This window comes from Labeo rohita, chromosome 7 (genome assembly GCF_022985175.1).
Source record: "Labeo rohita strain BAU-BD-2019 chromosome 7, IGBB_LRoh.1.0, whole genome shotgun sequence".
Taxonomy (NCBI): domain Eukaryota; kingdom Metazoa; phylum Chordata; class Actinopteri; order Cypriniformes; family Cyprinidae; genus Labeo; species Labeo rohita.
The window spans coordinates 26,024,976-26,040,270 of record NC_066875.1 but is presented as its reverse complement, the minus strand read 5'-3'; the positions used below and the strand labels follow the sequence as shown (position 1 = coordinate 26,040,270).

Here is a 15,295-nt window from a genome sequence, read left to right as displayed (position 1 = left end):
GCTACGATTCTACAAATGCACTTTTAAGTGCTTGCAAAAGAATATGTGTGGTACAAGAAACATGCCACACAGCCTTTAATTAAAATTCTGAAGATGGTTCTCTGAAATGATAAATGTTTGAGTTCATGTACGGGACATTATATCTGCAGTCTCATTTGCCTTATCCTCTGTTTTGATGCGAGAGATCGTTGCTGTGTGATAACTGAAGTTAATTGCTGCATATCTCAGACTTATTCTAGAGGGCTGCTAGAAACTATAGCTCAGTTTTCTTTATAATTGATAAAAAAGGAATCGGCTCTCAGAGTTTTAGTAGTATCACACACTGTCTCCTTTCAGTCTTGCAGGGTGTGATTAGCTGACACCAAAGTAATGATATGCAGCTCTTCCTTTCATCTCCTACTTCCTGTTTAATGCAGAGATGATAGTTTGCAGGGTATTATAATTTCAAAGGAGCATTAACCAGCGAGAGGTTGAGACCAGATCTGTGTGTATGTGTGTGCGCAGAGATTGTTTCTGCTTTACCCTTGCGTGCAGTTTGTCTTAGCCTTATGAATGCATTAGTATCTTCTAGCAGCTCTGAGACGGTGGGCAGCTGAGACACGTCCGAAAATTCTGTAGATATATATTTAACCATATCACTGTTAATGCTTTGGTGACAGCAGTATGTTGTTTAAATATGCTGGGATTTGCATGTAGGAGCATAGCATTGGAAAGAGCCTTGTAACTAAACAGCTGAGTTGTCGTAAGTTTTTTATGAGCCTTTATGCACTGAATAGTAAGTGGAAAGCACTCAGAGGAATTGCATAACTGAGCTTCTTTAACAAAGCCTCTGAAGAGCTTGACAGCCCGAGAGCAGCGTGACCTCTTTGCCGTCCATCTTTGAAGAATCAAAGATCTCAGATTTGTCCCGCTGGTGTCATTTTATTAAGGTGGAAGGGACGGATTAAGCTTATTTTATATTGATGAGGGCTGCCTGAACTTTGAGCCCGTCTGGCTCGCTGGTTCACCGAGAGAATGGCTCTTCTGATTGCTTAGATACTTCAGTATAATATATTAATCTGCTTTTCATTCATTTGTGGTGTGTTCAGTTGCCTGACATGCTCCTCATTTAAAGATGAGCTTAGGGCTAACAATACCAAACCGCAATGAATTAGAGAACTGATGCTCTTTCTTAAATATTCCAATTCCCCTTTTCACATCTCAGGAGGTTTCATTTAATATCTTAAAATTAAAAAAGATCATATCAGTTCTGTTCATTTAGTGCGATTAAACATTCGACTGTCCTCGACTCTTTAACTCAGATTGTTAATAGACTGACTTTAATTTGAGCACTGGTGTGTGGCTGGACAGATGCAAGCGGATGGAGAGAGAGGAGACAATCGGCAGGCTAAATATACTCTGTCACTTTAGTTTCAGGTCAGTAGTCTGGATCTCACTCTCGCTTCTGCTCTTTCTCTCCCGCTGCCGCTCCTTCCATATCAGCGGGATTGAAATTTAAGGAAATTTGGTCAGTTGTCACATGGGCTTTAGTTAAAGAAGACACAGACACATGCTGCACTTCTGAAACTAGGTTCGCTCTGTCTCCTTCTCAGTCTGTCCACCAGCCTTTGCTTTTTACAGTACTGTTGATTGCTTCCCTTTCTTGCCTTAAGTGGATCAGTGTAACGCTGAAAGTGTCTGAACACTCTGTTGAGGGAGCGGGCCACAGGAAGCGTGTACGGGAGGACTGCTGCAGTGATTAGGGCAGTGGTTGGCAACACTGCTGCAATGTGATTGAGTCATTAAGTCTGGGGACTCTCAGCAGTGTTACTTTTACGCTAATTAGAGGTAAAAAGCACATTGCACACAGGATCACACAGCACTTTACAAATGAAATTATTTTAGAATAAGTAGCATTTTAAAAACTGTATAAAGAATGAGTTTTTTCCAATTAATTTAATGACCTATAATTAATTTTTAATTGTAAGAAAATTATATATATATTGGGCAAAACCTGCTTTTTTTGTTGTCTTTGTACTAAAAAATGAAATGGTTCATACATGGTGCTGTTGTAGTAGTATGTATTAGCACTTTGAAACTAGCCCACTGCTCCACTCATTATTCTCACAATTATAGTTCACACAATTACAGATTTAGAAAATAACTCAGCTATGCATTGTGATTGCAGTCCGACAGCCAACCTTTTAAAAATGCCTCTTATTAGAGTACTTTTTTTTTTTTTTTGAAATCTAAATGCATAATCTGTTCAGACTTCAACTGAATCCATTACATAAGGAAAGCTGCCTCAGAAGGGCATGTCAAAAGAAATCCAATGTATTACTAAACATATTCAGTTGAAAATGTGTTATTTCTGGACCACTAGTGTCACTAGAGTTGCAAAAACACACAGTTTCTACAACACTCCCCTAGGTCTGTTTCCCAATATCATTGTTAGCTGACAAGTTCCATCATAACCAACTTAGTTCTGTGTTTCTGATCACGATGGAGATGTGTACATTTTTCTTATTTTGCCTAAATATCATATTTTTTTTCCATTTAGTACTGCTCTTCAGAGGCTACAGCAGATACTTACATGTTTCCCAGAAAACAAAAATAAGTTACATTTACCCTCATCTTCAAATTCAAAAGGTTCATGTTTATAAAAGAAAAATGTACACATCTCCATTCTGTTCAAAAGTTTTCACCCCTCGACTCTTAATGCATGATTTTTCCTTCTGGAGCATCGGTGAGTGCTTGAACCTTCTGTAACAGTTGCATATGAGTCCCTCAGTTATCCTCAGTGTGAAAATATGGATCTCAAAATCATACAGTCATTGTTGGAAAGAGTTCAAAAATAGTACAGAAACAAAAACAGCAAAGTAGTGATGCCATGTACATTTATTTACAAAAGTAATCTAAAATTAATTTGATCTAGAGGCAATTAATTAGCAGAAGTTATTGCTCCATTTCCTGTTCAACGAAGCAACAGATATGCCAGTGAAGTTACTACAGTTTTGGGAAACAGTTGTGACTAGCTAGTTCTTTTTTTAATGCGTTGTACTGTTGTAGTCAAGCTGCAAGTTATATTGTTGCACAGGAAATGCACTCAGGAAGTAACTTGCCATCTCAGGAGTCATTTCCAATTTTTTTAAGTGTGAAAGAGGTTACTCACCTTTATCAAACCCTTTTAATGTCTGAAACAGTTTTGCACTTAATTTGAAAAACATCAGTATTCATCGATCAAGGTCATCATAATATAAAAACAAAAGTGTGTGTTTTGAAGGAAGAGGGAAGGCTGCAGACCACGTCACGCTCACAAATTCTGTCTCTTAAACTCACAATGGCAGCTTGTCCTAAAGCAACCTCTGAGCTGGCTTTGAGCTGCGAGTGTGTGTTTGTGTATGTGCCTGTGTGTGTGTCTCTCACTGTCCTGAGGGGCCCATTGGCTCATATCACTTGTGAGTTCTGAATTGCCCTCTTGCATCAATGTTCGAAAGAGGCTCATCTCTCATTGCCTTTAAAGCACATATCCACACACTCGCTAAAACACGCTCTCACACCGCTGTCAGACTCAATCCCATCATGTCACAGATTTTCAATCCAATATTACTGCTAATCTTAGTGACCACATACTGCACGGCTCCCTTTGGTATATTCACACAGAATGCATTTTTGTATTTTCATTGTTTTCTGTTAAACATGCACTAAATTGACAGCTGTGCTTGTGTCTTGCTTATTTTGTGTTTTTTTTTTTCATTTCACTGCCATGCGTACTTTGAGAATTACACACAAGTCTCGTTCTTTTTATTCTACAGTTCAGCTGTCTGTCTAAAAACTGGCACTGTTCTGTAATTATGTTTCAGTGTAATTACAGCACTTCTTTTGTCACATCACAATATCTATAGGCTCAAATGCGTTTCTTGTCCTGAATTTCCCAGAATGCTCCGCTTAAAGGCCTGCCAGTGAAAGGACCTGCGCCTCCTTGGCTGGTATGTAGATTTATTGTATTTAGTTTTTATTGTGTGTTTGTATCATTTAGACTAAGTTTTACATTTCCATACTGTCTCTTCCTAATGTTTCTTACCGGTTACTTATTATTATTATTATTATATATTATAAGATGATGCATTCACAAGTTTGTTATGAGGACATCTCATTAACTGAAGTGAAAGCGCTTATTTCTTATTATGTGCTATTATGTATTATTTAACAAAGATGGTGATGGCCTGCCGTTGTCAGATTTTTTCACAGCTTGTTGGACTAAAGAGAAATGCGGAAAAGCTGTTCATTTGTTTTTGTTTAATGCTATGGTTGTACTCTAAATTGCCTTTAGCTGGATATGAAATATTTATCACCCCTACTGCTGGCCTATGAGGACCATCTAAATGCCAAAGACAAACTTCTCAAGTCCTCTGAGGTGAGTTTGTTTGTGCCTGTGTGAGAAGGGGAAAGTTTAGGTCCGTTTACATATTTTTGTTTTTATTTGCAAGAATTAAATAACAGTAGCAGAATTATGTCTGCTTTGTTCTGTGGCATTCAGATACTGGAAAGATAGAAATGTATGACTTTATTGTGATTGATTTCTATTGTATCTAATGCGTAAACTCATTTATTGTATACTTCAAATTGAGCATCTTGTCAAATGTGTTGTATTAATATGCACAGATGCCACTGCTAGCCAGGTAGTCTTGTAAAATGACATCAAATGAGAATATGAGAATGAGGTTCATGCAGGGAAAGCTGATTTTAGCCTCAGTAATCATAGGATCTATGTAATAATCTGACTCTAATAGTCTGTTTTTTTCTTAGAGTCTGTCTTTCTATCACACACGTTTCTCATTTTCACTTGATCTCTGTCTCTCTCTCTTTCTAACACACTTGCAGTGCAGCCAACGCTTCCACCAGACTTACCTGCCTTGAATTTAAAGATCTTTCCATTCAGAGTCACGTATTATGTTTTAAAGGGACAGTTAAAGGGTCTGTATTGAAGGATTGAATAATCACATTTATTAGTGATGCTTGTGATATAAGTATGTCAAAGACGAATTCACACAAAAAACGCAATGCAGCTTATACTTTAAAAATGTTTCAGATAAGATTAAAGTGATTCATTCCTGTCAAGGTGTTATTTTGGGAATTTGCAGAGCATTGGTTTGGTGAGAGCTAAGGGTGACTTTTTCGCTTTGTGCACCTATGCTGAAGTTTCAGATGATCTCCGGCTGAGATGAATACATTTACAGATGCACCAGAGGATGTTCATGCATACCAATAACCTTCCTTAAAGTATCTTAGCAGTTTGTGGAGGTTTTTTTTTTCCATGGCAAGATAAACGTAGCCTATGTTTCTTCCGACAGGAAGAGCTACAGAGTCTAAGAGCACGTGCAGAGGAGGTAATTCAGGAAAATGAGAAACTTCATGCTCAGGTCAACAAAAGCAGCACTGTTAGCAACAAAGAATGGTGAGTATGAGTGTGTTTCTGTCAAAGTATTTGCATTTTTTTGTGCCTGGAAGGAAATCACAGTGGACTTGCTCTGAAATTTCCTCTGAGAATTTTGTTTCACAGAAATTAGGGGAAAAAAGTGAAAGTGAAAAATGTCCAGGGGGATTGCGATTAGTCCTGAGGGCGATAACAAAAACACAGCATCTTGTCCTTGAGGCATTTCTCACTCTGCTAGCCACAGGATGGATAGCTTGTTTGATTAGGGCTGACGGTCATGGGGCTGAAGTTATGAGCATAAGAGTGAGGATGTTTAAACACAAACAGACTAGGTTTTCTTTCCTTTCTTTAATGTTAAAGTCGTGAAATATTTTGATATAAAATTAAAATTCACTGTTTCTAAATATATGTTACTGATCTTAATGTAAACAATTCATTCATGCATATGGTTTTTTTTAACTTATTTTTTAAATCAAAATCATAAATCAGTCTTCGGGTGAAATGACAGACTTCTCTTTGTTGACTTATGCCGGACTTCTCTATTCATTTAGTCTGCTTTTATTTAGACTGCAAACGTACATTCTGCCTTCAATGAATCAACAACTGTTGGAAAGAACCAATCCCACTCTACTTTTCTTTTTTTCTTTTGGTAATCTGTTTTCTGATGTCTCCTTCAGGTTGCTATGGAATGTTTTTAAGCTCTGTTTCATTTCTGTGTTGCCATGGGAGTGTTTGCATCAGCACACCAGACATACAGAAAAATTTCAGCTTGATAAAAATACAAATTGTGTGTGTGTGTGTGTGTGTGTGTAAATGTGACTGCCAAGAGCAGTCCTTTCTACATTGTTTAATGAGAATGTCAATATGAAAACAAAAAAAAACACTTTTCCTTACAGCACTGCACCGCTCCCTCAGAAATACTTTTTCTGTTTCTCTGAATTTCTGAATTTAAACCTGTCATTGAGCTGAGAAATGTGTGTGAGTGTGTGTGTGTGTTAACCCAAAGCTTAGAACTGAGGAAGGTAGTTTAGTGTTAACTGGATTTAATTTGTATGTCTTAATGTGTATGTTCTGTCTTAGCGTTAATTGCCAGCTGTTCACAGTCAGCTCGTCTTCTTCATCAGTGAAGGAACGCTCATCTCTCTTGCCAGCCTTACTGTTCATTCAAACACTCACACAGGTGTCTGTGTATGCGTGTGTGTGCGCTGTGTGTAGGAGGCACCTGCAGGAGCAGGCTCGCTTGGTGCTGGAGGAGAATCAAGTATTGATAGAGCAGTTGGAACTGCAGAATGCCAAAGCTAAAGAAGCCCACAGCAAACATACACAGGAAGGTATGGTACACACAATCACGCCTCATACCTCTTAATGCTCTTGGATGTTTTTCTGTTTTTTTTTCTTATCTCCTAAGAGCCGTACTAAACATTTAGTCTGGCTTTGAGTTGTGTAGTCTGACAGCAGGTGTAGTCTCAAATGATAGCAGCTGCTAATCAAGACTGTTTCACAACAAAAACAGCTCAGGGTTAATGCTGTGGATTTCAGATGCAGGCGCTAAAATACTATGATTTTATTTTATGGTAAAGAAGAATATTTTTTTTGCTTTTTTGAAGATATTTCTTGATTTTACATGAAATATCACCTTAAACATGAAAACATGATTCCCTCTGAAATGTGTAAATGCATCAAAACAGCTGTTTTTTTTTAAAATTAATTAATTAATACACAAAATAATTATGAGCACACTGGTTTGTAGTAAACATTTTTGCTGTTTACTGCATGTTGTTATTCTTCTTGTTATTTCCCTATAGCAGCTAATGAACTGGAAGTCTTATTCATAGGCTTACTTCCATGTTGAAAAAAGGTGGATAATATCTATATTAGTGTTGACACCAAGAGACGTTGACTTTTCCTGTCAGCATAACTCACTGAGCACTTTAAAGATGGATTTTTAATGACTGTCAATGTTTTATTACTTTACTACTTATCAGCTGAAAATGGGTGTTATTGTTGAGGATGTTATGGATGTTCTCAGTAGGGCCTTCAGAAAGGCAGCTTCCGCCACAGTTATTGCGACTTTTATCTCACAGTTCTGATTTTTTTCTCAGAATTGTGAGATATAAACTCACAATTGCAAGTTCTAAAGTCAGAACTGCGAAATATAAACATTCTGATTTTTTTTTTTTTGCATGAAGAATTTCTGAGAATTGTATAAAATCACAATTGTGAAAATTAAAGTCAGAATTGCATGATATAAACTCACAATTGTGAGAAATAAAGATTTGCAGAAATGCTGTTTTTTTTTTTTCTTGCAAATGCTAGTTTATATCTTGTAATTTCTCGTAATATCTTGTCTTTTTTTCTTGAAATTTTGACTTTTCTTCTCAGAATTGTGAGATAAACTTGCAATTGTGAGATATATAAAGTCAAATTTTGAGGGAAAAAGATTGGTATGTTCGCAGAATTGCAAGTTTATATCTCATAATTCTGACTTAACTTGCAGTTGTATGTTATAAAGTAAGAACTCGTAATTCTGAGGAAAAAAAGACATAAAAAAGACATTGTGATACAAAAATGTGCAATTCTGAGAAAGATATAAAATATAAAAATTATTTCTTCTTATAACATATACGAGTTTATATCACACATTCTGGTTTCATTTCTTAGAAGTGTGAGTTTTCAGTCTCACAATTCTGACTTTGTAACTCGCAATTGCTAGTTTATGTCTTAATTCTGAGAAAACAAGTCACAGTAAATAATGCTTAAAAGCAGTTAAATTATTAATTAATGTATTCCAATAATAATAACAGTAATTATTAACTCACTAATATTAAAATGCTGAATTGAAAACACATTTTAGCAATCATTTTAGTATATCTTCTCAAGGGACAATACTATAGAAATGAAACTTGGATAAATTGTAGAGTAGCCAATGTGCAGCTTGTATAGCAGTGTATATTTACTGTCCCCTAAAAATAACTCAACATACAGCCATTATTGTCAAAATAGCTGGCAACAAAAGTGAGTACACCCTAAGTGAACTTGTCAAAACTGTGTCCAAAGTGTCAACATTTTGTGTCAAACCATTGTTATCTAGTACTGCCTTAATCATTCTGCGCATGGAATTCACCAGAGCTGTACAGGTTGTTGCTGGGATTCTCTTCCCCATAGGTGCTCAGTAGGGTTTAGGTCAGATCACCTTCACCCGCACCTTCCTCAGCAAGGTGTGTGTTTGGGGTCATTATCATGTTGGAAAACTGCCGCTCGGCCCAGTTTCTGAAGGGAAGGCATCATGTTCTGCTTCAAAAATGTACAGTACATAATGGAATCCATGTTTCTCTCAATGACCACAGCTCCCCAGTACCAGCAGCACTCATGCAGCCCCAGACCATGATGCTACCACCACTATGCTTGACTGTCTTCAGCAAACTGTTTGCGTGCTTTCTTGTAAGCCAGCTTCAGAAGAGCCTTCCTTCTCGAATGACGCCAATGCAAACCGACTTGTTGCAATGTGCAGCGTATGGTCTGAGCACAGACCTGTCCTGTCAAGCAGACAAAAACATGAACATTATGAATAGGACATGTGGCTTTGCATGGTTAAATGACATAGTGCTGTTACTCACTTTTGTTGCCAGGTATTTTAACAATAATGGCTGTATGTTGAGTTATTTTGAGGGGACAGTAAATAATACACTGCTATACAAGCTGCACATTGACTACTCTAAAATATATCCAAGTTTCATTTGTATAGTATTGTTCCTTAAGAAGATTTACTAAAAACGTTGCTGAAATGTGAGGGGTGTACTCACTTTGTACTGTGTTTTTATTTTTTCTAAATAACTTGTTTTTATTAAAGAACATACAGTTCTGAAATGCATAACATAACTTGGAATCACGGTAAGGATAAGGATTGCTTGAGATATTTAGGAGATCTCATCTTTCTTAAAAATATTTTTTTCTGAAAATCTTGATTCTCTACATGCACCGTTCAGCATGTTCCTTACTGTCTTTGCATATACTGCATGCCTATTATCCACATAGATACAAATATAAAACACCTCTTTATTTGTGTGCAGTGTGTAAGGTCTCCAAACAGCTGATGTTGTTGGAGTCAGAGAAGCAGGCTCTGGAAAAAGAGCTGGAGGTGGAGCGTAAAGAGCACCGTGCCCTGAAGACAGAGTTTCAGAGAGTGCGCTTGGCTCTAGAACACTCTCTGAGCTTGGCTGAACACAACGCCGTGACTGACAAACTCAAAAGGTACCAAACATGCATTTCCTGCTAGGGGAATAGAAGATTTAAGTTTTGAGAGATTTTTTTATTTTTGGATTGAGTTTCTTTGGAAAAAGTTACGACATCTTTTCATTTCTTTAAATGTGCAGTTTCTTCTTTATTGATTAGTCTAAGTCTGGAAGGCAGAAGTTTAAAGAACAGACAGGAAAGTATCAATAGTGACATTCATTGCTACTGATGAGCTGCTGAAGCATTAGAGGGTTTGCAGCAAGAGGATTTCTCTGAGTATTAACTGAGGGAAAGTAGTGTGCTACCGATGGAATAGGTAACTCCAGTTACACCAGCATATCAAAAATATTTTTTTAGGATATCTCATTAATTTTAGAGAAAGATAAAGGGAGAAAGAGAACTTGCTTTTTCCATTTTTTTTAACCTGGCAATCTGTATTGCGAAAGAAACAGCCTACACATATACCCTATACACGGTCTATGTGAGCGAGGTAACAAACGAAAATATAGAATCAGTGAAAAAAAGCACAGATGTACTCATCCCAAGGACGCTAACTCATTCATGCACAACATACAGATAGTTTATGCTGTGGTAGACACACTAAATTCAAGTGCATTTTGATACAATGAAGGACCCTTATGTAATAAAGTTCCTTTATTATAAAGCATGTTTGAAATATATGTCTAAAATGGTACTCTTTGTTTTTTTAAAATGTAATACTCATGCATAATTGGTAATAGAGAAGCATCTTTAATGCAACACTTTTGTAGATGTCAGTTTATTCCAAGATACCATATCAGGCAGCACAGCATAAACAAAAATTACTGAGACCACCTTGGAATAGCAATGATGTTTTCTCCATTAGTGTGAATATACTGTATGGTTTAACCTTGAATTTTTTCTATAAGCTTTTCACTCAGTTGCATGTGTGTTTACGTTTCAGACAGCTGCAGGATCATGAGAGGCTGAAGAATAGTGAAGTTGAAGAGCTGTTGGCTCGTGTGAGTGCGCTGGAGGCGGAAAGAAAGACTCTGCTGCTAGACAAAACCAACCTTAACACAGACATCAAGCACGTGGAAACAGAGCTCCAGCTTTCACGGCAAGCTAACAGGTGCACACACACGAGCACATACAAACACACGTGCAAACATACAGAAGTGTGTATGCATGGGTGAAGTGTGTATGGAAGTGAGTCATTTTTGCAATGTAGCCCTGTGTGCTAAGGCTATTTATTGTGGCTAATGAAGGATAGATGGGTTAAGATCAACAGTGATTTGATACCAAAGCTCTGTATTTGAAATGAGATACACTTTCTGGATCATGTCAGTCTGAGTGAAGAAAACTGCTGAGGAAAATATAGTGAAACATGACTTTTATCAGACTTCATAAAGTTACAATATTGAGGTTTGATGTTTCTGACTGCAGAAGCATGTTTAGCTGGGAGGAGGCAGATCAGGATGAGTAATAGGCCACAGAAGCAGAGACAGATTATTTTGGCCAGAGGGCTTGAGAAACAGAAGGAGGACAGACAGGAAGTGTAATAGCAGCCACTGTGTTAGAGGAGAGAAGAGAAAGAAACCCTAAATCAAGAAAACAACCAATACCGGTTCTCTGATGCAGGGGAATTGCTTGCTGAAAGATTTAGACCACTCCGTTGGCGGCTTATTAAGGCTAGAATTAGGAATAAATTTAAATGGCAGACGTTAATGAGAGAGCTTGTAGGGGAGGAGATGTTGAAAGGATGTAAGCCGTTTTAAGGCAGCATTTATTTGATCAGGGGAACAGTAAAAGCAGTAATGTGGTGAAGTCTTTTTGAAATTTAAAATAACTGTTTTCTGTTTTAATACATTTTTTAAATAATTTTTTTTTCTGTGAGGACAAAACTGAATTTTTAGCAGCCACTATTTCAGTCTTCAGTGTCACATAGAAAGTAAAATTTATTTGAATGTACAATATACATTTTTGGTAACTTTATAAATGCATTTACTATCAATTTTTATGTGTTTTGTTGCATCCTTGCTAAAATAAGAAGTAGTAATTTTTTTTTAAAAATGTTCTGACCTCAAACATTTGAACAGTATATTTTATTTTATTGTATTCATTTAAATGGAGTATATTTAAAGGAGAAGTTCACTTCTAGAACAAAAATGTACAGATAATTTACTGACCCCCTTGCCATCCAAGATGTTCATGTCTTTCTTTCTTCAGTCGTAAAGAAATTATATTTTTTAAAGACAACGTTTCAGGATTTCTCTCCATATAGTGGACTTCTATGGTGCCTCCAAGTTTGAACTTTGAACCAAAATGCGGTTTAAATGCAGCTTTAAAGGGCTCTAAACAATCCCAGCCTAGGAAAAAGGGTCTTATCTAGCAAAACGATCTTTTTAACCTTAAATGCTCGTCTTGGCTATCTCTGCGTAAACTCTGTGTAATCCAGTTCATGACAGTTAGGGTATGTCAAAAAACTCCCATCTAGGGTTGTGCCGATAGACGATACTATCGTCTATCGACGATAGTCAGCCATATGGACGATAGCTAATAAAAATGACGATAATACGGCTTATTTTCTAGTTGTTGTTTTTTTTTTTTTTTTAATTATTATTAGGCAATTATTATTATCAAAGTACAATTCATTGGCCCTTGCATAGTTTCACACTGTCATCGTCGCGTAACCTTCACCCACCAGACACCAGAGGAATATATTAAAAAAAAATCATACATAAATTTATCAGTGTTAGGCTAATATACAAAATTATGTAATAATATATAATTTTTGTTATTGTATAGTTGTGTTATTTTTGTTGTTGTTTACACTTTATGCAACTAAAACAAAACGAAAATAATGCAGTTTTGCCGTTTTTTTTAACATGGTTAAAATAACAGCTGTACAATGTCTCTTTATAACAAGCAGGCTTGACATAATTTGTGAAAGAAGGAAATTTAGTTTTAAAGTCGCTTGTAATACGTTTTTTCAAAGAGGAGTGATTCTCTTTTAAAAATCGTCATATGCATTCCTTGCAAGCCGCAAATGTATGATGCATATTCAGAATAAATGCACAATAATCAGTCGGCTATGAAAATGAAAAGAAGGTTTATTTCAAACTCTAACTTGTTTAACATATTTAACATAAAAGAGTGTTTATCTTGTCGCTAATAGCCAAACACGTTTCAATAAACAAAAAAAAAAAAAAAAAAAAAAAAAATTAAATAACCAAGAACTAATAATGCAATCTTAGTTACATTGCTTACAGATTTAAAACAATATGACTGTTTACGATGCAAGAGTAATGCTTCCGTCTACAGTTTTTTTGCCAAAAAAACAAGCTGGTTAACTTTTTCTGGTTTGAGTAGGCTGCGAAGTGGAGTGATTATGTTGCCGGCTGCGCTAAACACGCGCTCTGAAGGGGTGCTAGTTGCGGTAACACAGGTATTTTTTTTTGCCAGGTTTGCCATTAAAGGAAAAGCTCCGATGATTGATGGCTGACTTCGATCTTTGCTAATCGTGCCTTCTCTTGGTGCTAGTTTAGCAGCCTCAGCAGGGTGGTGGCCACGCAAATGTACATACATGTTTTGTGGTTTGTGATTCTTTTACCGGCACAACCTTCAAACAAAGTCTGCAAACTGCCTGCGTGACATCAGCGGGCTCACCTTTTTCATCTGGTGTAAACCCGAGATATTGCCAAATAGGCGATGTGCCATTTTTCTTTCCCACCAACTCCATCCTCCTTGTCAGAATGATAGACGGTCCTCATTTCCCATGTGTCATTCCGCGTGATAATTAATAATTACGTTAATATTTAAATAAAAGTGTAAATTAAAAAAAAAGTAGACTAATAAGTAAATAAATGATCTTATAAATAAGCAAACAAATACATAAATAATCAAAAAATTGCCCCTCCCCCCCGATACTATCGTGTATCGGCGATCTTACAGGCTGACGATAGGACGATATGACAATGGGCATTATCGCGCAACCCTACTCCCATCTCATTTTCTCCTCCAACTTCAAAATCGTCCTACATCGTCGCAGAAGTACCTACCTAGTGTGAATGTGCAAAGAAGATCAAACACCCTTTACAAAAAAAGGTAAAACAGCGATGTAGGGTGATTTTGAAGTTGAAAGAAAAAATGAGATGGGAGTTTCTCAACCTACCCTAACTGTTATGAACCGGAATACACAGCGTTCACGCAAAGCTTGACACAATGAGCATTTGAGGTTAAAGAGTATATAAATTTTTTTTTTTTTTTTTAAGAAAATAACTGATCGTTTTGCTAGATAAGACCATTATTCTACGGCTGGGGTCATTTAGAGCCCTTTGAAGTTGCATTTAAACTGCATTTTGGAAGTTCAAACTTGGGGGCACCATTGAAGTCCACAATATGGAGATAATTCCTGAAATGTTTTCCTCAAAAAACATAATTTCTTTATGACTGAAGACAGTAAATTATCTGTAAATTTTTGTTCTGGAAGTGAACTTCTTTAAGGAAGGAAATCTAAATGTGCAAAGGTGTTCACATCTGTCACAAATTTAATTGCAGCAAATGCAGAATTTTCCATATCCTGTTTTACTTGTCAAAAATATTGAAATGTAAAGATTTTCGGTATGTTTCAGACCCCACTGTCTGTTTTCTATTATAAATTCACATAAATACTGACTTGTATAGAATTTTAAATTCAGATTCTCATTCATGTCTTATCCTCTCACTGTCTCTCCTTCCTTAGGAAAGCTCAGAGGCGTATAAATGTCCTGAAGCAACAAGTTGAAGACTCTTTAGAGAAAGAGCTCATCGCTCATCAGTACCTTGCCAACATTGTCACACTTGCAGAAAGAACCACCCATGAAAGAGACCAGCTCATGCACATGGTACTTCTACAGAAACGCACACGCATGCTGTGCGAGCTGCCATCTATTTACATCTCTGTATGTCTTGATCTCTGCTTCTTGTTAGTTCTGATCTCTGCTCTCCAACAGCAGCTTATTCAGAAAACATCTTCACCAGACAACTTAGGTAACATAAGATGGTTACAGAGGTTGTAGCTGTGCTTTTCATTAATGTGCAAAATAGTGTAAATTATCATCACTGAAAACTGTTTTAAACACCTGATCAAGTTGCTTTTACTTAAAGCATTAAAAAGATGAAAGAATATTAGAATAATTAATTTTCTCATATCCCATGCAGAGGCAACCATATCATTGCACCTCTACCAAAGAAAAGTAACTTAATAACTATATACATGACAGGAGATTAGTTGGGCACCAATTACTGTTTAATGAAAAGCTCACACTATCCCCCATCACAAATGCACAACTCCTCATACTTTATTTTACCTTACAAAGCATATTTTAGCCAAGGACACACCGTATTCCCTGAATTCATCTCCCTTAAGAGTTTACATTCAAACCCTGCATCGAATCATTTCACACAGCAACTTTTGTGTTTGAGGCAGAGCCTTAAGCTTGGGGATTATGAAAGTTTCATACTCCTTTTTTTCAAGCAGTGAGCCTTACTGCCGCTCGGGGAAGTGTTTGTACTCAACAGAATGTTAGTACCCATAAATCTAGTCAAACTTTGAAAGATTTGCTCTGCTGCTCTTGCTTTGCTGTTTTCCCACTTTTATCAAAGTAACAGGCAACTCTCTCTCTC

At 36.7% G+C, this 15,295-nt stretch overlaps 1 protein-coding gene across 5 annotated transcripts in view; it reads left to right on the top strand.

The window, feature by feature from the left end:
* Window positions 1–15,295, top strand: part of cep89 (centrosomal protein 89) — an 81,901-nt gene that overhangs the window by 14,942 nt on the left and 51,664 nt on the right. For 4 of the 5 annotated variants that reach the window (XR_007828171.1, XM_051116232.1, XM_051116234.1 and 1 more), the window contains 7 exons: window positions 3,918–3,968; window positions 4,313–4,396; window positions 5,334–5,437; window positions 6,632–6,747; window positions 9,487–9,667; window positions 10,593–10,760; window positions 14,373–14,514. Coding sequence is in view for 4 of the 5 variants with exons in the window: in XM_051116232.1 (XP_050972189.1) it covers window positions 3,918–3,968; window positions 4,313–4,396; window positions 5,334–5,437; window positions 6,632–6,747; window positions 9,487–9,667; window positions 10,593–10,760; window positions 14,373–14,514 (846 nt within the window). In the remaining variant the exon portion in view is untranslated. The remainder of the gene's footprint in view (window positions 1–3,917; window positions 3,969–4,312; window positions 4,397–5,333; window positions 5,438–6,631; window positions 6,748–9,486; window positions 9,668–10,592; window positions 10,761–14,372; window positions 14,515–15,295) is intronic. The other variant, XM_051116233.1, reaches the window with a different exon arrangement.